This window comes from Trachypithecus francoisi, unplaced genomic scaffold, assembly GCF_009764315.1.
Source record: "Trachypithecus francoisi isolate TF-2019V2 unplaced genomic scaffold, Tfra_2.0 Contig01440, whole genome shotgun sequence".
In the NCBI taxonomy this organism is placed as follows: Eukaryota; Metazoa; Chordata; class Mammalia; order Primates; family Cercopithecidae; genus Trachypithecus; species Trachypithecus francoisi.
Genome location: NW_022681431.1, coordinates 16153708 through 16180499, shown reverse-complemented (window position 1 = coordinate 16180499; position 26792 = coordinate 16153708). Strand labels below are relative to the sequence as shown.

General features: G+C 37.4%; 1 protein-coding gene across 3 annotated transcripts in view; it reads right to left on the bottom strand.

Moving 5' to 3' along the window:
* The window catches only part of FZD3 (frizzled class receptor 3), a 71294-nt gene that overhangs the window by 19270 nt on the left and 25232 nt on the right, over window positions 1-26792 (bottom strand). For all 3 annotated transcript variants that reach the window (XM_033229494.1, XM_033229512.1, XM_033229502.1), the window contains 2 exons: window positions 24554-24750; window positions 17017-18034 (listed from right to left, as the gene is read on the bottom strand). In XM_033229494.1, coding sequence (XP_033085385.1) covers window positions 17017-18034; window positions 24554-24750 — 1215 coding nt within the window. The remainder of the gene's footprint in view (window positions 1-17016; window positions 18035-24553; window positions 24751-26792) is intronic.

Here is a 26792-nt window from a genome sequence, read left to right as displayed (position 1 = left end):
CTCAGCTGGGTGATTCCCACTTGGGCTCTCACATGTAGCTGCAGTCAGATGACGGCTGGGGCTGGAATCATCTGGATGCTAGTCTGAGCTGGACATACCTACAAGATGGCTTCTTCACTCAAATGTCAGCTAGGATGGCTGGAAAAGATGGGAGCTGACTGAGAAGATCTCTCCCTCTCTCTGTGATTGATCTTCTCAATCACCTTTCTTTCTGTTTCCCTCCCTTCATGAAGCCTTTCTATACGGCTTAGGACTAGCCTGGGCTTCCACACATCTTGTGGTCTCAAGATAGTTTGACTTCTTACTAGAGGCTGACCTCTCCCAAAGCAAGCATTCCAGGAGATCTTGGCCAAGTCCTGGGGTCATACAGAATCACTTTTGTTGCATTCTACTCATCAAAGGCAAGTCACAGTGCCAGCATGATTTAATGATTTAAAGAAAGGGACTACTCAAGAGCAAGAGATGTGGTTCCCTGGTTGGAGGCAGGGGGCTGCATCTCTCTGAAGAGTAGCTACCATAGTGGTCGCTACATATGATTGGAATGTTTGTCCCCTCCAAAACTCACGTTGAAACTTAAACCTCAGTGGGGGAATATTGAGAGGTGGGACCTTTAAGAGGTGTTGGGTCATGAGGGCTCTGCCTCATAAATGGATTAATGGGTTATCACAGGAATAGGACTGGTGGCATTATAAAAGGAGGAAGAGGGACTGAACTAGTACTTTGAGCCCTCTCGCTATATAACGCCCTGCATCAACTCAGGACTCTGCAGTTCCCATCAGGAAGAAGACCCTCACCAGATGCGGCCCCTTCAACCTTGGACTTCTTAGCCTCCATAACTGTAAGAAATAAATTCTTTTTCTTTAAAAATTACCCAGTTTCAGGTATTCTGTTACACTCAACAGAAAACAGACTAGAGACATAGGGATCAAAAAGTATGGAAAAAATGTAAATTGTGGTTATACTGATTTACAGGGCTAAGGGGGCTTTTCCTCTGAGTATGTTTTATCATTTTCTTCCCACATATTTTGGACTTTTTAAAAAGTGGAAAAGACTGTATGTGTATAATCAAAATTGACAAAACATTTAACCAGGAACACTTTTACTGTATTAATGGAATTCCACAAGTTCAAGAGACACAATGTAAATTTATATTATGATAGATATCAACAAATGTTCTACAAATGAATTGCTCTAAGAAATTACCAAAAATTATACTGATATTTAATCCACACTATATAGGACTATCATAAATATGTAAAGCAAGCTACATAAATAAATCAATGATCAACTAGATAGAAAACACAATAAATTTATAAATGAATCAATACCTAGGACTTATATTCTGCATACACAAACACATCCTTTCTTGCATTTTCCAATATGTATTATCCAATATGGTATACTACTTCTTAAAGGCAGATATTCACATAATATTAAGGAGGAACACATGAATGTAGTAGATAAAACAGGTTGAAAAGTGTAAAGTACTCAGAACTGTGTTTGACATCTAATAAATATTCAAAAATGTTTTTTAGGAGCATTACTATCCCAGAAGATATTAACAGGTAATCCATATTTTATCCGATTTTATTTTACCACAGATTATCTTAAAAAGATATTGGGTATTATGAGACTCTCCCCTGCCCCTGAGGGATTATACATTAATATATTCAAGGTTCTGAGAAGTCCTGAAGAACTGTTTATTTTGTTTACCTCAGTGTTTCCTAAGCTGATAGATACATTTTCCCCACTGAAAATTAAGGAGTTGGAATAGGTAAATTCTAAGATTTATTCTAATAGCCTATGAGCCTATTAATCTGGAAAAACTTTATAGGGGAATTAGAGACTAGTTTTGCTACAAAAGTTATTTTCCTTTTCCATTAAAAAATCTATCATATTAGTTAAAATGTACATGTTAACCATCACTGTATAAATTTTTTTTTTTTTGGCTCACAAAAAGAGAAAATCTCATAAAAAAGAGTGTGGGCCAGGCGTGGTGACTCACACCTGTAATCTCAGCACTTTGGGAGGCCAAGGCGGGCAGATCACTTGAGGTCAGGAGTTCGAGATCAGCCTGGCCAACATGGCAAAACAGCGTCTCTACCAAAAATACAAAAATTAGCCAGGTTAGGTGGCAGGCGTCTGCAATCCCAGCTACTCGGGAGGCTGAAGCAGGAGAATTGCTTGAACCTGGGAGGCAGAGGGTGCAGTGAGCGGAGATCACAACACTGCACTCCAGCCTGGGTGACAGAGAGAAACTCCGTCTCAAAAAAAAAAAAAAAACAGTGGAATGTGGCAAGGGAAAGAATGAGAGCTGGGAAGCAGACTTCAAATCACATTTGCTTATACTCAATAAATGGTGAGAAAACAAGGACTAACTGAAGAAAAATAATTATTTGTAAAGAGGTGACTTACATAAGTAATATGATGAAGAGGATGAAGGCAAAGAACATCAAAATTAAAACTAATAGAATTGTAATGAAAAAAGATAAAGAGAGCTAATCAGAGTTGATCGCAGAATTAGAACGATTGTGTGATGTGAAGAGCACTGGCCTGAGCAATGTGACATGGGTCCAATCACTTTTTATAAAATAAGAGGCTTGAACTTAATGACTTCAAGATTGTCTTCAATTCTAGATGACTGATCATGAGTCAGAAAATTCTCTGCCCTTGTTGAACTTACACTCTAGAGCAGGGTAAGGGTGCAGCGCTATCAATAAATCTTACAATTTCAGGTAGCAATAAGAACAAAAACACAAGGTAGGGGATAACATGTGTGGGTGTGGTGTGGTGGTGGATGGGCAAGCTATTTTATTTTATTTATTTTATTTTTTGAGACCCAGTCTCACTCTGCTGTGCCCAGGATGGAGTGCAATGGCGGGATCTTGGCTCACTGCAATCTCCGCCTCCTGGGTTCAAGCGATTCTCCTGCGCCAGCCTCCCAAGTAGATGGGAATTACAGGCATGTACCACCACGCCCAGCTAATTTTTGTATTTTTAGTAGAGATGGGGTTTCACCATTTTGGCCAGGCTGGTCTCCAACTCCCTGCCTCAGGTCATCCACCCACCTCGGTCTCCCAAAGTGCTAGGATTAAGGTGTGAGCCGCAGCGCCTGGCCAGCAAGCAATTTTAGATCAAAGTGGTCAGTAAAGGCTTCTTCAAGGACATGACATTTAAGTAGGGATTTAGGCAGAAGAAACGGCAATAACAATAATCCTGACAGAACAAGTTTGTTGTCTCTGAAGAACAATAACAATAAGGCCAGCAAGGCTAAAAGTGAGCATGGATGGAAGAGATGTGGTAGGAGATGAAGTCAAAGAAGGAGGTAGGGGTCAAGTCATATATGGCACTGCAGGGAATAGTATTAAAAAAAAAAAAAAAAAGATTTTATTCTAAGAGTAATAGGAAGCCCTGGAGGGTTTTGTACAAACCAGCGACATGATCTCACTTATGTTTTTAAAACTCGCTCTGACTACTGTGTTGAAAACAAACAAAAGTAGAAGCATGAAGATGAATAGGAAGGCCACTGTGAATTACTGAATGGCTTGGACTAAGGTAGAGGTGGAGGTACTGAAAAGCTGAAGGACTGGATCTGAGATATGTGAGAAAGACAGGGTGCACAGACAGCTCCAAATTTGTGTCTAAACAACTAGTGGACGATGATACCATTTACTGAACGGAGCAGAACTGGGAATGGGATGCAGGAAGCAGATTTGAGAAAAATTCAGAGCTATGTTTTAGACATACTAAGTTTGAAATGCTTTGTAGACTTTCAAAAGGAAGTGTCATGTAAATAGATATTCTGGAACACAGAAACAAGGTTGGGCTGTATAGTCTAAAACATGGGACTGGATAAGATTACACAGAAAAAAGGAAAAGGGAAAGAAAACAGAGATCCTAGGAGAGAAACCCTATCTTCCAACTTCGATTCTTTAGCACCTTAAACTGAATTGTCTGTGTAAATTAGAAATATTGTTCACATAACATAAATGCTTGCATAAGAGGGAAGGAGCGCTAAAAACAAAATCAATAATAGCAATACCCAAAACCTCCAATTAGGCAAGAAGATTTGGAAAACAGCAAGGATGTAACACAGAACATTTTGCATTACAGAGTTCTGGTTAAAGCCAAAATTCCAGAAAAGACAAGTCAGCACCTGCCCATGGCAGGGATGCAGTAAGAAAGCAACTCAAACAACACCTGTTTTTTGAAGATGCCACAGGCAGAGTGTTGGAGCCAGAGGGCCAAGACACTGAGGAAGAACAGCCAAGCTACTGCTATAAGGGAGTGTCCCCTTATAGAAGAACAAAGAGGAGGGAGAATACATTATTATCTACTTATAAATCACACAGAGACACAAAAATAGTGAGGTAGTTAGTATGTAAAACAGGCCATAAACTAGCTAGAAAGGCAAAGCCCACTAAAGAAAAATATTTAAATAAAGGAAATGGGATACTGTGTTTAGTTTTTATTTTTAAAAAGCCCTATAATAAACCGAATTTTGTTTATTTATTTATTGAAAGGGGCTCCCTCTGTCACCCAGGCTGGAGTGCAGTGGTGCAATTCTCAGCTCACTGCAACCTCCACCTCCCGGGTTCAAACGATTCTCCTGTCTCAGCCTCCTGAGTAGCTGGGATTACATGCACCTGCCACCACGCCCAGCTAATTTTTCTATTTTTAGTAGACACAAGGTTTCACCATGTTGGCCAGACTGGTCTCAAACTCCTGACCTCAAGTAATCAACCCGTCTTGGCCTCCCAAAGTGCTGGGATTGCAGGCGTGGGCCACCACACTTGGCTATAGAATTTTTAAAGAAAAAACTCACAAAATATCTCAGTTCCTTGCATAATTAAAATGGACAAGTAAGAAAACTTTCAAGTATTCTTTTTAAGTGTTCCTGAAAACACTATATTCCTATTGATGTTGTATCACCTTTGCAATTGGAAAAAACTTACCTGATGTATCCCAGCACTTTGGGAGGCCGAGGCAGGTGGATCACCTGAGGTCAGGAGTTCAAGGCCAACCTGACCAATACGGTGAAACCCTGTCTCTAAAAACACAAAAATTAGCCTAGTGTGGTGATGGGTGCCTGTAATCCCAGATACTTGGAAGGCTGAGGCATGAGAATAGCTTGAACCCAGGAGGCGGAAGTTGCAGTGAGCTGAGATGGTGCCATTGCACCACTCCAGCCTGGGCGACAGAGCGAGACTCCATCTCAAAAAAAAAAAAAAAAAATCCCAAAAACTTACCTGATGTATTTCTTTGATCTACCTGGAGAATACCTGGCAAAAAAGGAGACATCAGCATCTACTTACTGTAAGCCCTGGGTCTTGATGACTGTCCCTGTTCTACAACAGCCTGGCTAGCTATAAATAGCCTACATTCACTGTCTTCTGAATAACTGATCTCCACTAACAGTGCTCCGATTTAATCTACAGAATTGCAATAACTCTTTTCAACCATCATATACAAACCATTTACCTGCGTTTTGATTTTTCTATTTAGATACATAATCCACCAAAGACCTCGAGGCTTATTTTTAATTAAATAGAAAAAAAACTACTCAAGCTAAGGGTGAAATACCCTGCAAAAAAAGAAAAACACTTAAAGTATTTTTAAATTATTATTATTGTGGCAGCCTAAATTCAATACTTGTTTTGGAGACCTTAGCTTTGAATCAGGTTGGCAGAATCCTTGGCTTCTTTCCCTATCAAGAGGAATCTATACTTTACTAATAGAAGTACATATTGCATTGGGCTTGCTTTTATTTTTTTTTAATAAATTCATTGCAAAATATTGACTTATATCAAGCCTATGGTCACCAAAAGCCCGCATAAAAATGAGCTATTCATCAGGTTCATACAGAGTCTGTCATACAACTGATAAGTGACAACAGTTCCTGAATGGAGGTCTTCTGATTCCCGCTTCTGTGTACTTTTTAACTACACTACACTGCTTAGCAACCTTTACTGTTATTATGCTTTGAAAAGTCACTTACTTGCCCTATCAAATATAAAGGCTTATTATGTGATAGCAATTAAGGCAATGTAGCACAGGGACAGAAAAATAGATCCCTGAATAGAACAGCAAAACACATTTCACATATGGGAACTTGATATATGACTAAGGCAGTATTATAGATAAGTGAAGAAAAGATGAACTAGTCAATAATGTGCACGCAACCTAGATTCCTCACGTGCACAGCTCACAACAGGGTTCGTGCTATGAGAATCTAATGCTGCTGCTTACCTGTCAGGAGGCTCAGGCAGTAATGCAAGTGATGGGGAGTAAATACAGATGAAGCTTTGCTGGCTCACCCACCACTCACTTCCTGCTGTGTGGACCTATCCTGGTTCGTTGCCCGGGGGGAGGGGATCCCTGATATAGGGTATAACTATCATATTGCTGAAGGCATTTTTATTTTTACTAGGGTTCTCCTTTTTGTTTTTTTTTAAGAGATGAGACAGTAAGAACTAAAAACTAACTGTTCTTTAGTCATAGAATTATCTGATTTCCATGTTTATTTTCTCTTCCTAGGCTATGAACTGTAGGGCAGAGGCTGTATTTTACTCACAGTTGCTTCTCCAGCAACTATCAATATGCCAAAATAGTACATATATAATAAATGGTTTTGCATTAATGAATGAATTTTATAAAAGGGGAAAAATAAGTTGTGGTTTAAGGGAGAAGTTTCTAGATTTATTTAATATTAGACCTAAGGAAAAAAACCTACAGATTATTCAATCCTATCCCCTAAAATTTTAGAGATGAAGAAAGTTTAAACTTAGTGACTAGCCTAAAGACACAAAACTAAAGATCTAGCCAGAACTACATGTCTCTCCAAATACTCAAACTTTTGTTTTTTGCATAGGAAGAGGTGTAAAGTGATGTTAAGTGTGTAGACTTTGCAATCAGCTCACATCCCAACTCTGTAACTTACTGTATGACTTGGGATAAACTGTATAAATATATGAGACTCAGTTTTCTCATTTGTAAAACTGAGTACAATATAACTTACTGGGCTAATGTGAGGATTGAGATGATGTGTATAAATTGTTGAGCACAGGACATGACATACAGCATATAACTTAAAAAAACTAGAAGCAACTATGATTATTAAACTATGTTGCTTCTAACTCTACTATTCTCATAAAATACTAAAATTATTTCCTTAAATTGGTATGGTAATGCCTTCAAAGATTACTGGAAATACGTCTTATTTACATGTGTTTATTACAGTGATATGTTAGAATTCATTTTTATTTACTATAGTGATAACAGTACTAGATTATATTGAATTATTATTATTATTTTTGGAGACAGTTTCACTCTTGTCGCCCAGACTGGAGTGGCAGTGCGCGATCTAGGCTCGCTGAAACCTCTGCCTCCCGGGTTCAAGCAATTCTCCTGCCTCAGCCTCCTGGGTAGCTGGGATTACTGGCGCCCCCCACTACACCCGGCTAATTTTTGTATTTTTAGTAGAAACCAGGTTTCACCATATTGGTCAGGCTGGTCTTGAACTCCTGACCTCAGGTGATCTGCCTGCCTTGGCCTCCCAAAGTGCTGGGATCACAGGCGTGAGCCACCAAGCCCAGCATATATTAAATATTTTTAATACTATTATGCTGTAGAGTAAAAGGATGATCCTCAAAAGTAGTAATGAGAATGGAACAATGACAATTTATATGGGACAGAAAAATGTCATAGGTCACCAACCACTGTTACAAAAGAATGATCAAAGATGACATAGAATAATACTTGCTATAGATGAGGGGACAACAAACTACAGCCTGAAGACCAAATCTGTTGCAGTGCCTGTTTCTACAAATAAAACTTTATTGGAATACTTCCTTCCATTTGCTGACTTATTGTCTATGGCTGCTTTTGTACCATAGCAGCAAAGCTGAGTAGCTGCAACAAAAACCAATGGCCAGCAATGTCTAAAATATTTATTATTTGATCTTTTACAGACAGTTTGCCATGCCCTACTGTAGATAATGGCAAGTACATTGAATTTTTTCCTAAAAATGTGTAAGCTATTTGCATACCAGGTATTTCTGCAGTTAAGACTTAAACTGAACACACAACTTAGGTTATTCTGTTTAACAGAGGCCAGAATAACTTGTATGTTTTATCATATTTATCCAAAAGTGTCATTTGACAGCATTTTACAACCAGTGCATAACAGTATTAACAGTTTCTATAAATTTCTATAATAGTCTATGTTTCCTTCTTATCCTATTCTGTAATATTTTCTGGCAAAACAAGAGATATAGAATATTTTTTCAGGGAATTCTCATTCTTTTCCTCTATTACAGAAACTAAACAATTTTGAGGTTTGGCCCTAGGAAGTCATAGGTATGCAGGATATTTACCAATTTAAAGATTAGTAGCAAAAAAAAAAAAAAAAAAGGTTAGTAGTACTACATATTTATAAAAAAGAATTCTTCATTGTCTAATGTCGGAAGTGTAAAACATACCCATTTCCCTCATGGTCCTTTCATAAACAATTCTGATTCCTTTTGGAACTGCCTGGTAAAGGGAAAGACTCATCAGAAAATGAAGCTAAAATCATAACAAATTAGATTTAATGTTATTCTGCTATTTTTGTATTTTTCTGAATCAAGACTAGATAAAACAGATGGGATGCCTTGTGTGCTCAGAAGAATAGAAATAATATTTTTTGTTTGTTTTCTATAAAAATTTTGACTTTTGTTTTGAGACCAGGTCACAAAACAAAGGCTGGAGTGCAGTGACACAATCTTGGCTCCCTGCAACCTCCGCCCCCCAGGTTCAAGCAATTCTCCTGCCTCAGGCTCCTGAGTAGCTGGGATTATAGGTGTGTTGCCACCACAGCCCAGCTAATTTTTGTATTTTTAGTAGAGACAGGGTTTCACCATATTGGTCAGACTGGTATGGAATTCCCAACCTCTCAGGTGATTCACCCTCCTCAGCCTCCCGAAAGTGCTGGGATTACAGGCATGAGCCATTGTGCCTGGACTATAAAAATAATTTTTAAAGAGTTCTATAAATGGCTGTAATGTGAATTTGACAGTCTTGGTTAAGCTGCTCGTATAACATATTTCTGTTACCAAAATAAAAGTTCTAGTGTCAAAATTCCTTGGGACACACTGCATTAAATTAGATGGATGAAAGAGATGAAAAAAATGAAGGGGCATTTTAGGAAAGGAAGGAAACATGCTTTTCAAAATCGATGTTTAAAAGAAAAAAATGACTCTAGTGCAGAGTACAGGATAATCCTTTTTAAAGCCTCAAGAATTATGTACTTGTAGTAACAAGAGTTAATACTGAAATTTTACTTTGTGCAAAGCACTCTGGTAAGAGGTTTAAATTTCTCATTTAATTTTCATTGCCACCCATGAGGTACATATTACTGTATTTAGCATATTATTTTCTGCATTTTACATGAAGGAATGGTAGCAACAAGTCATAAACCCAGCCTGTCTGATTTTAAAGCCCACATTTTTAATGAATATCATGATAAATTCAAATTCTTTTCTAGAAATATCAAGAATCTTTGAGAACTGTAACTCTTTCATAGGATACTCTGAAATTCTTAGAAGGCACTAAACAGAGGAAACTATTATTAGACCAAAAAAACCCAAATATCTGTAAAATTACTGATCTGTTATTTTTAAAAACACAATATAAAAAAAGTATTCTAGAAATAAACCAGTTTTTAAATTGTGAAATACTACTATGACTACCCAGACTATATTTCATAATTAATTCATAATTTAGGCATTCAATACTACTTTTCAAGTATTTAATAAACATTAAAAATGAGTGTCCTTGCTAAAAATGATTGGTATAGTATTTTAAAATCTAGGTAGTGACATCGAAAAGAGAGGCTGAAAGACTGTCATAGCCAAGAGGGGGCCAAGGAGACATGACTACTAAATGTCATCTCCTGGGTGGGATCTTAGAACAGAAATGGGACGTTAGATAAAAACTAAGGAAATCTGAATAAAGTATGGACTTCAGTTAATAATAATGTATCCCTATTGGTTAGCCAATTACAACAGATGTACCACAGTGATATAAGATGTTAATAACAGGGAAAGCTGGTACAAGGCATATGGGAACTCACTGTATTATCTTCACAATTTTTCTGTCAATCTAAAACTGTGCTAAAACCTAGAATTTTATTTAGAAAACAGAAAAAACAAGCCAGTGAAACTGTTTTCAGCGAGAGCACTCATTTTAAAATACTTTACACCCAGCCAATTTTTCTTTAAATTATGAATTTACATTCACGCGATCTGCACTAAACCCAATCGGTATTTTAAAAAAACATGATAAACAACTCATGAACTGATTTTTTCAGATATTTGAAAGTTTCTGTAATATGAGAGATAACTGTAAAGCAACCTTACTGGTTTTTAAGCAAATATATTCAAATATTTTCTCTTTCTAAGTCACCTGAGAAGACTGCTCCATCATTGCTTAAAACATTTAAAAAACTTACTAGGAATTATCATCAGCACCTACTAAGTGTTCTATAAGGCACACTCAACAACAGCAGATCTTTATTCAAGTATGTGGGGTATTACTTCAATATAAAAATTTCACATCACTGGTGCTCAATTCAGAAGTCTGTATAAGATTCCTCTAAAAATAAATTCTGAACAAAAACAAATATTAATATCCTAACATCTGAATATTTAAAAAATCAAAGTAGGGCAAATTATTGTATAATTCCATTTATATGAGATATCTAGAATTAAATTCATAGAGACAAAGTAGAATGGTAGTCGACAGGGGATGTGGGGAAGAAGAATGGGGAGTTACTGTTTAATGGGTGCAGAGTCTCACTGATTGATTGACTGATTTTTATTGAGATAGGGTCTCGCTCTGTCATCTAGGCGGGAGTGCAGTGGTACAGTCACAGCTCTCTGAAGCCTTGGGCTCAAACTATTCTCCTGCCTCAGCCTCCCGAGTAGCTAGGACTACAGGAGCATGCCAACATGCCTGGCTAATTTTTATATTTTTTGTAGAAATGGGGTCTTACCGTGTTGCTAAGTCTTTTCAGTTTGAAAAGATGAAAAAGGTACTGGAAATGGATGGGGGTGATGGTTGCACAATTTACTAAATGTCACAGAACTATACACTTAAAAATGGTTAAAATGAGAACATATACATAACGTGTGTGTGTGTGTGTATAAAACTACAATTAAAAAAACAGGTGGCTGGTCCTCTAGTTTATCTGTAGGCTACAGTTCAGATGGGCTATAGTTTGCTGATCCTTAAGCTAATGTAACTGTGTAAGCCACATTACTTCTTTCTGCTTTAAATGCTTTTGAATGCCAGGAATGAAGCCATGCTATCTATTTGAAAAGGTTATTGTGGATATCAGTAATCACAGATGTTACCCACAATGACGTCTATACAAATAAGAGTTCATATTTATAGTGCTTTATTTTTTTTTAACAGGCCAGGTTTAACTCAACATCTATTTACGCAAGCAAGATTGGAAAGCACAAGAATCACAAAGGAATTCATGGGACTCACATATAGAATAAAACTTTAGCCACACCAGCACTATCTTCTAGAACAGTCTCTGAATTATTATGCTAAAGAGAAAGGAAATCCTAGAAAAAAATACACATTGGAGGGAATTCTTAAAATGTATCCAAGTGTTATTATCCCATGAGATTTTAGGGTAAAAAACATCCCTTTCCATCAGCTTGTGAATGGACATTTCTGTGAAGAACAAAAAGCCAGAGAGAGATTCCCAAACTTCAATAAAGGTTCTCAAAAAAAAAAAAAAAAAAATCATAAAGTTGCCTAAAGCTAAGTTCAGGAGACAGAATGAGTGTGAATGACCAAACTGGTTAATAATGGTCTTTTGGTTAAATTTAAAGTAACTATTAAATGTATTTTTACAATTAGAAAATATTGACAATAAATGAGTTAAGCTTTCAATTCAAGAATCTAGAAAAACAAAATAATTCTAAAGAAAGCAGTAGGAATAAAATAAGACCAGAAATAATTGAATTAAAAAGATAACCTTTGGAGGGCGCAGTGGCTCAGGCCTGTTATCCCAGTGCTTTTGAGAGGCCAACGAGGGAGGATCCCTGAGGCCAGGAGTTTGAGACCTGCCTGGGCAGCATAACAAGACACCACCTCTACCAAAAACAAGCAAACAAAAAGAAATAATCCTTTAACAAGATTGATCATGGGGGGAAAAAAGAACATATATATTAGGAACAAAAACTAAAATGGTAAAAACATTTTAAAATTGAACAAATTTATGCCAATGTATTTGAAAAGTTAGATGAAATAATGTTCCAGAAAAATATAAATGAAAAAAAAGTCTCAAGAAGAAATAAAAGACCTGAATAAAACCATTAGTATTGAAGAGATTAAATGGTTAACTTACAAAAGCCTACTTTCTTAACCAATTTCTTTCCTTTTACTTCAAAGACATGAGGACAGAGTTTTACAGGAGGATGCGCAAATCCTTTCCAAGAGTAGGCAGCTCTTACATGAAATATAAAAATTGGAAAGCAAGCAAGACAAATTGGTCCCTACTTGCAAACAACATGATTTCTAGAAAGAATATCTAAGAGAATCCATACACAACCAGAACTAATAGGGGTTCAACAAGGATGTCTGATATAAAACCAATACACAAAATCAATCAAGCCAGGTACAGTAGCTCACACCTATAATCCCACTCTTTAGAAAGCCAAGGTGGAAGGATCACTTGAGACCAGCCTGGGCAACACAGGGAGACCCCATCTCTACAAAAAATAAAAAAAATTAGCCAAGTATGGCAGCACACGCCTGTAGCCCCACTTACTAGGGAGGATGAGGCAGGAGGATCACTGGAGCCTGGGAGTTCATGGTTACAGAGAGCTATGACTGTGCCACTGCACTCCAACCTAGGCAACAGAGTGAGACTTTGTCACAATAAATAAATTAAAAAATTTTTTAAATAGCATGCCTGTACACCACCAACAACCAATTTAATGAAAATGTAAATAAACAAGATATTAAAACTCAGTATTGCAAAAATGGCAATGTTCCCCAGATTCATTTATAAATCGAAGACAATTTCAATGAAAATCCTGACAGTGTTTTCATGGAAAATTGATTTTAAAACTCATACCGAAGAGCAAAGTACCAAGAATAGCTAAAATAGTTTTGAAGAAGAAGAACAAGGTAAGGAAGATGTGGAGCTGACACATGGTTATACAAATGAGAGAGCCTAAAAATCAAACTTGTGCATGACAGAGGTTGCATTACAACTGAAATGGATGAACTATTTGATCTACGATGCAGAAAGCACATGTCTTATCCATATGGAAAAATAAAATTATGTTCCTTACGACATTCACAAAAATAAATTTTATGGGATTAGAGATATGACTCAAAAAAGCAAATTGTAGAAACTGCTAGAAAAAATACAGGAGGCCCTTTTAATGACTTTAGTGGCAGGGAAGGATTATCTTAAAACACAAAAGACAAAGCACAAATAGTGAAAAGACAAGCCACAAAGCAGAAAATATCTGTAATGCAAATGACTGGCAAAGAATACCAAGAATATTTAAACAGTAAAAAGCAAACAATCTAACAGAGCAATGGACAAAGATAAAAAAATAGGTAAATCACAGAGAAACCCCAAATGGCCAATAAACATACGAAAACACATTCAACCTTACTTATAATAATAAGAAAAAGGTAAATTACTACAGAATTGAGATATTATTTCAAAGGTTGGCAAAAATTTAAAAGCCTGAGAGTGCCAAAATGGGGACAAAGGGGAAACTCATACTCTGGTGTGAGTATAAATTAAAATAACCACTTGAGTTGAACATGCTTATAGCCTACAATGCAAAACTTCCAATAGAAACTCCTGTTCATATGTAAGAAATGAAGGTGTTACAAGAATATTCACTGAAAAATGGCTTATAACAAAAAATTAGAAATGACTATAAAATTCATCAATAAATGAGTGAATAAATTACAGTATATTTATACAGTAGCATACTCCACTGCAGTTAAAACAAATTATCAGTACACATACCAACATATATATTCTCAAAAACATAAAACTGAGTTAAAAAATGAGCTACAGGTGCTCGCTTCGGCAGCACATATACTAAAAAATGCGCTACAGAATGATCTCACGTATATGCATTTTAGAAACTTGCATCAACAGCAAATTTTATGGATACATAAACAGCAACAGTATAAAAATATTCAGGAGAATGAAAAATACCGTATTTATGAGAAGGGTTTCTTCTAGCGAGGGAGACAGAAGAGGAATGGGAATATGGAAAGGAACAGAGGAGGTATCAACTGTATCTTTAACATTAGATACATAGGTACACAGACAGATATAGATACATATGCCATAATTTCAAGATTTCAAGGTAGTTGGGTTGTGAGTACATGGATCTTTATTTTCTATATCTCTACATATTGGAAATATGTTATAAATTTCCTTTATATTAGTAAAAGGAAACATTTTAAAAACTACAGTTGTAGTATTAACATAAATGCAACTCAAAAACAAAATGCTGAGTTAAAGAATTTAGTCAAACATGGGTGAAACAAACATTTTTTATAACTACATATGTATTGGTAATTGTATCGGCTTTTATGGGAATGAACAACTCCAAATTCACAACGATGGTTGTCTCTGGGGAGCGAATAAGAGGAACAGGATTAGGGAAGGGTACACAGGAAGTTTCAGCTAAATTTATGACTTCTTTTAAAAGTCTGAAACAAATATTGCATTTGCTAAAGCTTACTACTGAATGGCTTTTAAAAAACATATTTCTATGTAAATAATGGTAGCAACAACAATAGACAATAACAAGTAAGAACAGAGCCAACATTTTGAGCACCTATTATGTAGTAGCCACACTTCTCCCATCCAAGGACTAACCAGGCCCGACCCTGCTTAGCTTCCGAGATCAGAAGATATCGAGAGCATTCAGAGTGAAGTGGCCCTAGACTAGTAGCCACACTTCTAAGTATTTACATGCATAATCCTAAAAAACCACTCTAGGAAATGGATTCTATTACTATCCTCATATTATGAGGAACTGAAGCAGAGAGAGGTGAAGCTCATCCAAGGTTATAAAGTTAATTAATGAAAGTAAGAAAAGAAGCTAGGACTCCTACTCCAGCTTACAGTTTAATACTTTTGTTGTTATTATCATTTGTTATTCATTTCTGTATGATGAAAGTATTTCTTAGAAAACACTATTAATCCCGCCCCCAACACACACACATATATATTTCAGCATAGCTCAAACTGGTTCTAAAGATGCTAAAAGAATTCTAGGTATGTCATGAAAAAAGCAGCATCCCAACTACTCTGCTGATTTACATGTTTGAGGTTTGGTATTTTTTAAGACCATTATTTCATGGTCAAACATTATTTCTTCAATAGCCCTAAAATAATAATTTACAATCTTAGAAACATGGGGAAGCATAAAATATAACTCAACATCTCTCTCTCAGAAGGAAAACTGGATTATTTACCTTTTGGTCTGAAAACTCATATTAGGAGTTTTTAGTAAGCGGTTCTGGCAAGAAATTGAATGGAATTTCAATTATTCATTTTTTCCTAGTCTCTTAAGTTATGAGTTAGTTTGTTTTTTAAAAATCAGTACCTAATATTATACAATGATAAATATCATTTGTATAGGACTATTTATACCAAAATAAAAGGGAACTTGGCATTCTCAGTGATCAAAAATGTATCAGCATTTATTGTGTGCTAACCCCATACTCTCTGTAGCAGCAACCATTTCTTAAATGTACATTTCTGTTACCATGTCTTAAAAATGTCTCCTCTTCTCAAGCTATATACCCACATTCTCATTACTATTATCTACAGAATGTCTTCAAAACACAAAAAAAGAGTCTTTCTTTCAAAGAATTCATTGTATAGTAGTAGGGAAACAGACTAGTAAACAAAAGTTATCTGTAATACATAAGTACTTCAATAAAGGTATTTAAAAGTATTAGAGGCCGGGCGCGGTGGCTCAGCCTGTAATCCCAGCACTTTGGGAGGCCGAGACGGGCGGATCACGAGGTCAGGAGATCGAGACCATCCTGGTTAACACGGTGAAACCCCGTCTCTACTAAAAAGTACAAAAAACTAGCCGGGCGAGGTGGCGGGCGCCTGTAGTCCCAGCTACTTGGGAGGCTGAGGCAGGAGAATGGCGTAAACCCGGGGGGCAGAGCTTGCAGTGAGCTGAGATCCGCCACTGCACTCCAGCCTGGGCGACAGAGCGAGACTCCGTCTCAAAAAAAAAAAAAAAAAGATGGGAGAGAGAAATACTTAGCATTAACTCCTCTGATATATTTTCCTTGACTACATTTATCTAAGACTAAATCCCAGCTGCTCATTTACTACCCATGAGCAAGTCATTTAACATTTCAAAGCTTCAAATATGATGCTAGGTGTTCAAGAACTCTAAATTACAGAGGCAATCTGAATAAATGATCTCTAAAGTTCTTTCTAGATTTGAAATTCCATAATTCTAAGACTACCAGAGGCTCTGAACGCTAAACTCCAAAAGAAATCACAAAATATTCAGTATGTAAAGAAGAAAAATCAAGATCATCAAGAGTTTTTATACTTGCATCTTATTTTTGCAAAACTGCTATTAATAAAACAATTTCTAACCTGAACATCAGTAAAATTCCCATAAAAAGATAACACATTTTAATAAATGTTGGTAAAGTGCTTCTCCCCCCCAATACTGCACACTTCTGGAAAAAAAATTCACCAATAGAAGTACACTGCTTAAAAGCCCATAGCGTAGACTTGTAAGTCATCTTTTAAAATGAAGATGTCTATCAAATATGTGTATTACATATTTACAAACGTATTTATCTCACCCTTAAAATGTTAATGTACAAGTTGAAGATTCATGACATTTCAAAAAGCAGCTATTAACTCATTATAGTAATATGCTTTTGTTTTATTATCACACATTCTGAAATTTGTAACAAGGTTTCCCTTACCTGATATGGACACGGAATGTGATATTCTCTGCAGCGTTCTTGTATCCACGTTGTTTCCCAGATGCCACGGTAAGCTTGCTCATAAAAGTAGCATCCAATTACAACCAAGAGTGGTACGAGATAAAGAATGCTGAAAACACCAATCCGGATCATAAACTTCACTAATTTATCTTGGTTCTCCTTTTCTAATGGAATCTCAATCCGAACTCTGTTTAGGGATATAATGCCAGCTAAGAGGAGAGAAACCCCAACTACCACATACAGGCAGAGGGGAGCAAGAACAAAATATCTCAATGCATCAACATCGTAGAGGCCAACAAAACACACGCCACTAATATTATCACCTTCAATTTTATTCATCGCTAAAAGGATGATAGTTAGAGTTCCAGGGATGCCCCATGCACTGGCGTGAAACAGCAATGCTTTCTTCTCAATAGCTTCACTACCCCACTTTGGCACAGCTGCTAAAAACCATGTGATGGTAAGAATTACCCACCATACACTGCCAGCCATAGTAAAAAAATAGAGTACCATAAAAAGCATGGTACAGGCTTTATTATGAGATCCTTGTGTCACTGTGGAAGCCTTATATTGTGCAGGGATGGACGCATTGCAGGCTACTCGATCCTCAAGCAAAAATCCAATGAAGAAAATTAAGGATACCATCATGTAGCAGACTGCATAAAATATAATAGGCCTTTCAGGATAACGGAATCTTGTGACATCAATCAAAAAAGTTAAAAAAGTAAACAATGTGGCAGAGAGGCAAATGATTGAAATCAATCCTATGAAATAGCGAGCAAATGATAGTTCTTCTCTCCTGAAGTACATATTTGGACAAGGAGGTGAACAATCACGCACGTGCAGAAAAGAATAACCCAGATCAGGATCAATTTTTAACTCCCGGGGACACCAAAAACCATAGTCTCTCTGCACTGCCACTGGGGCTCCTTCAGTTGGTTCTCCAGCTAAATTCAGATCCACAAGTCGAGGATACGGCTCATCACAATCTGGGAACCTAAAAAACAAAACAACATGAGAACTATTTTTACTTATGGGGAAATCTACCACGATCTAACAATTTGGATTTCCAAATCTGGCACTCACAACCTTATTTATTCCTGGAGAGCAAATGTAATATGTAGAAATAAAGTAAATGGTGATATCTTGTTTGTGGTCCATACAACTAGATTTTTGACAGCTGAGCAAAAAATACTAGTTGTATGTCTTGAGAAAGTATGATAGCCTCGAGACAAAACAAGGTTGTGTTGCAGATATTTATGCAACTAAGGAGACCACTGTCATGAACTCCCTTCATCTTTAATTTTTTTGCCAATAACTGTTTCTAAGACTTTAGACTCCCAGTAACTAGCTGTTTGCTGTTTTATATACATCAAATAGTTTCTAAGAAACTATCATTAAGTTTGCCAAACACATATATAATCTTATACTGTAGCTGATTAATATCTTCAAATCTTTTAGATTTTCTAATACAAACCATTTTCCTCACAGATAATTATAAAGCCAAATGACAAAATGTATAACACTGCAATATGCCAGGAGTTAAAAAGATAAAAATACAGATCTCTATCCTTGAATCTAGAAGGAGACACATACTTATAAACACAACATACACAAAATACAGCAGTGTGACACTCTGCTAGCAATTAAAATCTATATAAGGTACAAAAATGATAATGATAAAGACAAATTAATTACATAAGCGGAAGGAATTATGAAAGACTTCACAGAGTAAGTTCCCCAATACAGGATTTTAAATCAGTATTAGCAGTAAGCCAATCAGCATTCTAGTAAGCAAATATAAGCATAGGCATAGATGTCTGAACAGGGTGTGTTTGTTACTGCTGGAACATAGAGTGTGCATGACTTGTGGCAGGAGATGAGACTGGAGAGGTAAGCATGTTGCAGAAATGTGTGTGTGTGTGTGTGTGTGCGTGTGTAAACATTAACAAAATTTAAAACCATGTAAACACTACAATTTTCCCATGTTACCCGGTACTATCTATGGAAATTATTTGTATATCTAACTGCCAACCCAACATATACACTTAGATATCTAATAGGCACCTCAATCTTCAACCCTTCTGAAAGGAAATTCTTGACTTCTACTCCTCAGGTTTCCCCATAACAATAAGTGGTTATTCTATACTTCTAGCTGCTCAGGCCAAAAACCTTGGGGTTATCCTTGATGTCCCTTATCTTTCATATACACATCACAATCTACCAGCATTTCCTGTGATTCTAGGAAACCGACCTCTTCTCATTTCCTCCCCTCTGGTGCCCAGTCTGAGCCATCAATATTTCTTCCCTGGACTTCTAGAGGGGCCTCCAATTGATGTCCATTTCCACAGAGCAGCCAAAGTAATCCTTTAAAGATCTGCTGCTCCTGTGTTTGTGATCCTCCTTCTCTTCTGCTTAAAACCCTCTAATGGCTTCTCATCTCAGAGTCAAATAAAAATTCCCTACCACAGCTAGAGTGACCCTCGGCCCCAGTACTTTTCTGATCTTATTTCCTTCCACTCTCCCTCACTCACTTGGCTCCAACCACTTTGGTGTCCTGTCGTTCTGAGTTTAGGAAGCATGGTTCCACTTCAGAGTCTCTGTACTTGCTGCTGTTTCCTCTGCCTAGCCTGCTCTGCCCCCAGATACCATCATTTGTTTTCTTACTTCATTCAAGTCCCTTGTCCAAAGCCTCCTTATCAAAAAGGATTTCTCCAAGCACTCTATAGAAAATAGAATCCCTCTGCTCTCCTACATTGTATCCCTATCACCTACCGCATTTGCTCTTATTAGCATTTATTTTCCTGTGACATTGTCTACAATTTTATTTACCTCCACCACTAGAATTTTCACTCCCTAAGAACCGGATCTCTGTTTTGTTCACTGCTCATTTTTGGCATCTAGAATAGTGCCTAGCACACCAAAGACATTCAACTGACATCTGTCGAACTAAAGAATGTTGAGTGAATATATTCATATAACCCAAACCCAAGTAATCAGCAAGGTAACCAGAAGCAGTGTAAAAGATAGACTTGAGTGGGGCAAAAATGGGGGCAGGGACACCAGATGTGCCAAAATGAAAGCCAAATAAGGCCCTGAGAATGAGACGGACATGAAATTAGTTAGCTAAAAGCAACAGAATGCGTAACTTGAATGTAGGAGTTAAGATCAATGAAGTAGGAACAGAAGATACTTCAAGGGAATAAAAAAGTGAGCCAAGAAGTAAAATCAATTTTACATATACCAAAACTGAGGTTGCTGAGCCAAACTGAGGCCAGGATTTCCAATGGCTACTGGATATATTTTAGGATTTTCTTTTTTTTTTGGCCGGATCTCAGCTCACTGCAAGCTCCGCCTCCCGGGTTTACGCCATTCTCCTGCCTCAGCCTCCCGAGTAGCTGGGACTACAGGCGCCCGCCACCTCGCCCGGCTAGTTTTTTGTATTTTTTTAGTAGAGACGGGGTTTCACCGTGTTAGCCAGGATGGTCTCGATCTCCTGACCTCGTGATCCGCCCGTCTCGGCCTCCCAAAGTGCTGGGATTACAGGCTTCAGCCACTGCGCCCGGCCATGTTAGGATTTTCAACAGCTGCTGGATATATGCAGGTTTTGAGCTTTGCAGGGAGAGGCTACAGATTCAGGTTTAGGAATCATCAGTATATAAATAAGAGTTAAAATAGGTGAGATGAGATTATCCAGTGAGAGCTGCAGAGAACAGGAACAAAACTCTGGGAAGCACCATTATTCAAGGGGCAGAAAAAAGAGGAGGATCCAACAAGGAAATTGAGAAGGAACGGTCTGAGAAATAACAGATCACAATAGTTCTCTTACATGATGGACTGAATCATTTTCAGGAAAGGAGGATAGACTAAGGTTGAAGGAAATAAAGGTGAGATACAAGTTTAAGTGATACAGATTTGGCACAAGTGCTGAGGAAAATCAACAGAAAATTTTCTGACCAAGACAAGTGGTTACAAATAGAAAATACAACTGCTACAATTTCAGAATCATTAAATATATAGCACAATCAATTTGTAAAAAATTAAGCAGTCTATTTGGAGGTCTAAATAAGTACAGTAAGAGGAATGAGATGAAACTGCTATCAAACACGTTATTTCAAGTGATAGACCACAACATTTAAGCTAAATAAAGAAACAAATGAGATCAGAAAGGGTCTATTTAGGATAAAAAGATAAAAATTCTGGGGGTGTCCATGAATTTTTAGAATAAGTGCTGTCTTCGTCCATTTTGTGCTGCTATGACAGAATACCTGAGACTGGGTAATTTATAAAAACCAGGGATTTATTTCTTACAGCTCTAGAGGCTAGGAAGTCCAAGTCAAGGGGGCCTGCATCTGGGAAGGAGGTGCATTATTGGTGCATCAATCCATGGCAAAAGGGCAAGAGAGCATGGGGGCCAGGGAGGAAAAGAGGCCAAACTCATCCTTTTATCAGGAACCCACTCTCACAATAACTAATGCCCTCCTGAGATAATGGTATTAATCCATTCATGAGGGTGGAGTCCTCATGATCTCTTAAAGGTCTCACCTCTCAGCACTGTTGCACTGAGAATTAAGTTTCCAATACATGAACTTTGGGGGACATGAATATTCATGAAACAATCCCCACTGCAGTGGCATTCAGAGGCAGGGCCTGGCCAAGTGCAGTGGCTTAGTTTATAATCCCAGCACTTTAGGAGGCCAAGGCGGGAGGACTGCTTAAGGCCAGGAGTTTGTGACCTCCCTGGGCAACAAAACAAGACCCCATCTCTACAATTTTTTTTTTTTTTTTTTTAGTTAGCTGGACATGGTGGCACGCACATGTAATCCCAGCTACTTGGGAGGCTGAGGCAAGAGGACTGATTGAGCCCAGGAGTTTGAGGCTGTAGTGAGCTATGACTGTGCCCCTGCACTCCAGCCTGGGCAACAGAGAGAGACCCTATCTCCAAAAAAGAAAAACGAAGTTAGGTCTTTGGGACAATTAAGGGATTAATGTCCTTATAAAAGAGGCTGCAGAGCGAGCTTGCCCCTCTTGCTCTCCTGCCACATGGGGATACAGTGTTCCTATCCACTGAAGGATGCAGCAACAAAGTGCCATGTTGGAAGCAGAAAGCAGCCCTCACTAGAAACACAACCTGTCTGTGCCTCTGCCTGAGAAATAAATTTATATTATTTATAATTTGCCCTGTCTGTGGTATTTTGTTATAGCTGCACAAATGAACCAAGGCAACCAGTATAGTAGGTACAAAAGCATGAGAGCTATGGAAGAATAAAAGGTCGCTATGAAAGTTCCCTTTGAGGCTGGGCGCGGTGGCTCATGCCTGTAATCCCAGCACTTTGGGAGGCCAAGGTGGGCAGACCACCTAAAGTCAGGAGTTCAAGACCAGCCTGGCCAACATGGTGAAATTCCGTCTCTACCAAAAATGCAAAAATTAGCTGGGCATGGTGGTGGGTGCCTGTAAGCCCAGCTCCTCGGGAGACTGAGGTAGGAGAATTGCTTGAACCCAGCAGGCGGAGGTTGCAGTGAGCCGAGATCGCGCCACTGCACTCCAGCCTGGGTGACAGAGCGAGACTCCGTCTCAAAAAAAAAGAAAAAAAGGAAGTTCCCTTTTTCAGAATTTAAGATTTCAAATTTAAGCAATCCCAGGATATAATGAGGACATAAAACAGGTTTAATCCTATCAAAACAAATTTAAAAAATAAAGATTATGAGATTTCTATGCTTATATATAAGCTATTAAAATAAAAAGACACCAAAACAATAGGCGTTAAATACAAGAAGCATAAAACGGAGTTCCTACCCAGCAATTCATAATTGTTTTATTTACGGACTTCTAAAAGAGAGACTAGAAACATTTTCAGGTGTCTGGAGAGAGAAGAGATGAATGGTTAGATGGGACTAAATAAAAGGGCAGGTAAAATAGGTGGAAAATAGACAAATATGAGAAAGCAGAACATCAATGAATTGACTACGAGAAGCAAATACAGTAGTCCTCATTTAACATTGTAGATAGATTCTTGTAAACTGTGACTTCAAGCAAGACACCATACAGCAGGTCCTTAAAAAACATTGTTTTTTTTTCCACATCATTTTGTTATAACGTTTATAAGAAAACAAATTGGTATCCACGAGGCTAAGGCAGGAGAATTGCTTGAACCCGGGAGGTGAGGTTGCAGTGAACCAAGATCATGCCACTGCACTCCAGCTTGGGGGACAGAGTGAGATTCCAGCTCAAAAAAAAAAAAAAAGACAAGAGAAAAGAAAACAAATTGGTTTCATTAAATGTCATTCTGCTTAAAGTCACATATTCTGAGAACCTATCAACAACATTAAGTGAGGACTTACTGTACAGATTTATTATTTCTTAAGTTTCTCCATCTGTCAAGTAAGAGTAACAAAATCTGCTTTACTTGCCTCCAAGGGCTATTGCCAGACAACAAACAAAATTATTTTTAAATATGAAGGAGAAAAGAAGGTTGCCTATAATAACAAAAACCTGGAAACAACCTAAATGACCATCAGTAGAAAGCTAAATACCTGTAGGCTGTTAATACAATTGGCCACTACACGGCAATTAAAAGGAATGTACCAGACCTACAGGTTACAGGTACAAACATAGATACATACAAAAATGTTGTGTTGTTTATGGATATGCATATATGTAGTAAGAGTATATAAGCAAACATGGGAATGATTTTAAAACAAATTCAACATAAAGATTATCTCACTCCTAGAGGGTTAAGAAGATAATAAGCTCAAGATGGATAATAAGGAAAAACCTTCAATTTTACCTGTATTGTTTTATTTCTTAAAAAAAATCTGAAGCCAATATTACAAACTGTTAAGATTGGGCAAAGCTAGATAATAATAGATACATAAGTATTCACCTTAATCTTTATCCTTGAAATATTTCAGAATACAAATAAGTAAAACATTGTTATATAATAAATATAGTATATTATTACTACTAATAATGCTCACTCAAATGAAACTTTAAGAATGTCTAATAAATCCTCAAAACTTTAAGACATGCTTATAGTCTATATACTGGATGTAATTTGAAAAGTATTTGACATTTTCTGGATTTGGTATGTTAATACTTGACAGAAAAAAAGAACTGAGAGAACTATTCTACAAGTCTATAGTTAAATCATAAAGGTATTTGAGCTCCTGCAATGATGAGGTAATAAATGGTTTTCTTCTCTGTATGATTTTTCACAAATAGCACTATTTTCATAATCAGAAAAAAATGTTTTAAAGGGGGAAAAATCAACTGTCTTGATTATGTAATTCTTAAGTCTTTTAAAAACTTCTTCACAGAAATGTTTTCTTTTTCATTTAGTGCTTCCAAATTTCTAAGCAAATAAACAATTCTGAGGCCACAAAACTGCTATTCAAAATTAATGACTAATATGTACACTTCAAAAAAAGTTTTTTAAAACAGATGGAAAAGAAGACAAGTAATTTTAAACATATTGCAATATAAGAAATGATCCATGAAAATCTACAATTTTCATACCTACTGCATTCCATATCTTCAGGCCAAGGAACACCGAACATCTCCATGAGCTTCGAACACTCACTGTAAGCCCGTTGACACAGCCTACGACAGGGAAGTGTGACACGTCCATATTCCATACAAATAGGAGCATAGAGTGCACAAAGAAAAGGCCGGAAATCCCGAGAACAATCCAGATTCACCATAGGGTGGAATGGCTAGGGAAAAGTTAAAATTGAATAATTAGTTAAAGAGCTGTATACAAGTTAAAGCTTTCTATAATATTGCAACATTCTCTTTCTCAGTAAAAGAAAATTCTGAGGGTTATTAACATTTTCTGAAGGGGAGTTTTTGTTTTTTTAAATAAAACTGTCCTAGCCTTACCCTTGAAGATTCTGATTTAGTTAAATGTGAGGTGTATCCCAGAATCTGTATTTTAGGTGATATTAATGAAGAAGCAGGGTTGAGAACCACTGACAATATCCATTTTACAAAGAATACACAAAAGACATGCACCAAATGTTCAAAAGTGTGACTAGATTGGTGATAGGATTACAAGAAATTTTAGTTTTCTTCCTTTAAGTATTTCTTTCTTTCTCTTTTTTTTTTTAAGATGGAGTCTCGCTCTGTTGCCCAGGCTGGAGTGCAGTCGCATGATCTTGGCTCACTGCAATCTCCCCCTCCCACGTTCAAGCAATTTTCCTGCCTCAGCCTCCCAAGTAGCTGCGATTATAGGCATGCACCACTACGCCCAGATAATTTTTGTATTTTCAGTAGAGACGACGTTTACCCATGTTGGCCAGGCTGCTCTCAAACTCCCCACCTCAAGTGATCTGCCTGCCCTGGCCTCCCAAAGCACTGGGATTACAGGTGTGAGCCACCACACTTGGCCTCCTTTAAGTATTTCAATTTCTAAATCCTCTTCAATTAACAATTGTCAACAGGAGAGAGAGGACAAGTAATAGGAGAAAAAATGGGAGAAGGAGAGGAAGGTAAGTAGCAACATAGTAGCAATTTAAGCATTGAGGGCAGAGAAAGGTCTCTCCCTTTGGGCTCATATTTTCTTGATTTTTTTTTTTTTAAAGACAGGGTCTCGCTCTGTCACCCAGGCTAGAGTGCAGTGACATGATCTTGGCTAACTGCAACCTCTGCCTCCTAGGCTCAAGCAATCCACCCACCTCAGCCTCCTGAGTAGCTGGGACTAGAGGCACGTACTACCACACAGGTTACATTTTGTAGTTTTTGTAAAGACAGGGTCTCACCATGTTGCCCAGGCTGGTCTTAAACTCTTGGGCTTAAGCAATCTGTCCACCTCAGCCTTCCAAAGTGCTGGGATTACAGCACCATGCCTTTTTCACATTTTAAACAGAGTTCTTTATACTGTGAAATCACATGATGTAAACAAAGCTAATGCTCTAAGTTAATATTAAGGGGAAAAAAACAGTAGCCCCAAACATAAAACCCAGTAAAATAATCGTTTCAACCACAGGAATAGAAAAAATATCCCAAGGATGTGTATCTGTGCTTTTGACTATGGAATATTTTTTGCATTTATTTATATAAAAGTTTGAGTCATTGCTGATTTTGAAGTGGTTAGAGATATTCTTACCACCAGGCCTTTCTAATGTGGACGAATCAATTTGTTTCTGCACTGATATATATTATTTTCCAGAGCCTCCTATACATAATACAATTAGAAAATCAAGAGTCACTCAAAGAAACTGATGTCAAAGAACTATAAAATGAATACAATAACTGATATATAACAAACTATGACTTTCACTTCTAAGAAAGAGTACTCTGTATTACACCAATGTTTCCATCAAGAACAACCTACAAAGAGAAAAAAAGTTTTCAGTTATCTATTTAAAGCCACTGGAGAACTGCTAAAGAACTTCAGATGGAATAAGAATTCAAAGAGCACGAAAGCACAAACAGGTAGCCTGATACATACAGCCACTTTTCGAAGCAGGTATTTGTTGAACTGGGCATAAGACAAGAGGCTAGGAATCAAGCTTGGCCTAGGCTGTGCTGGAGAACCCAAGAAACTAGCAGAGCTGTAGGTGGTCTTCTGAGGCTATAGAGACAAAATTGGAAATGAAAGAAATAAGATCTAAGTGAGAAGAAGTGGGAAGGATTGAGCCTAACACAGAGTCAGTTTTCCCTATGGGTATCTGAAAATTCTAAAGCTACACAGGGAAGGAAGCTAAGAAGCTAAGTAGAAAGAGAACAGAGTGGAGATTCTGGCAGTCTTATCAGT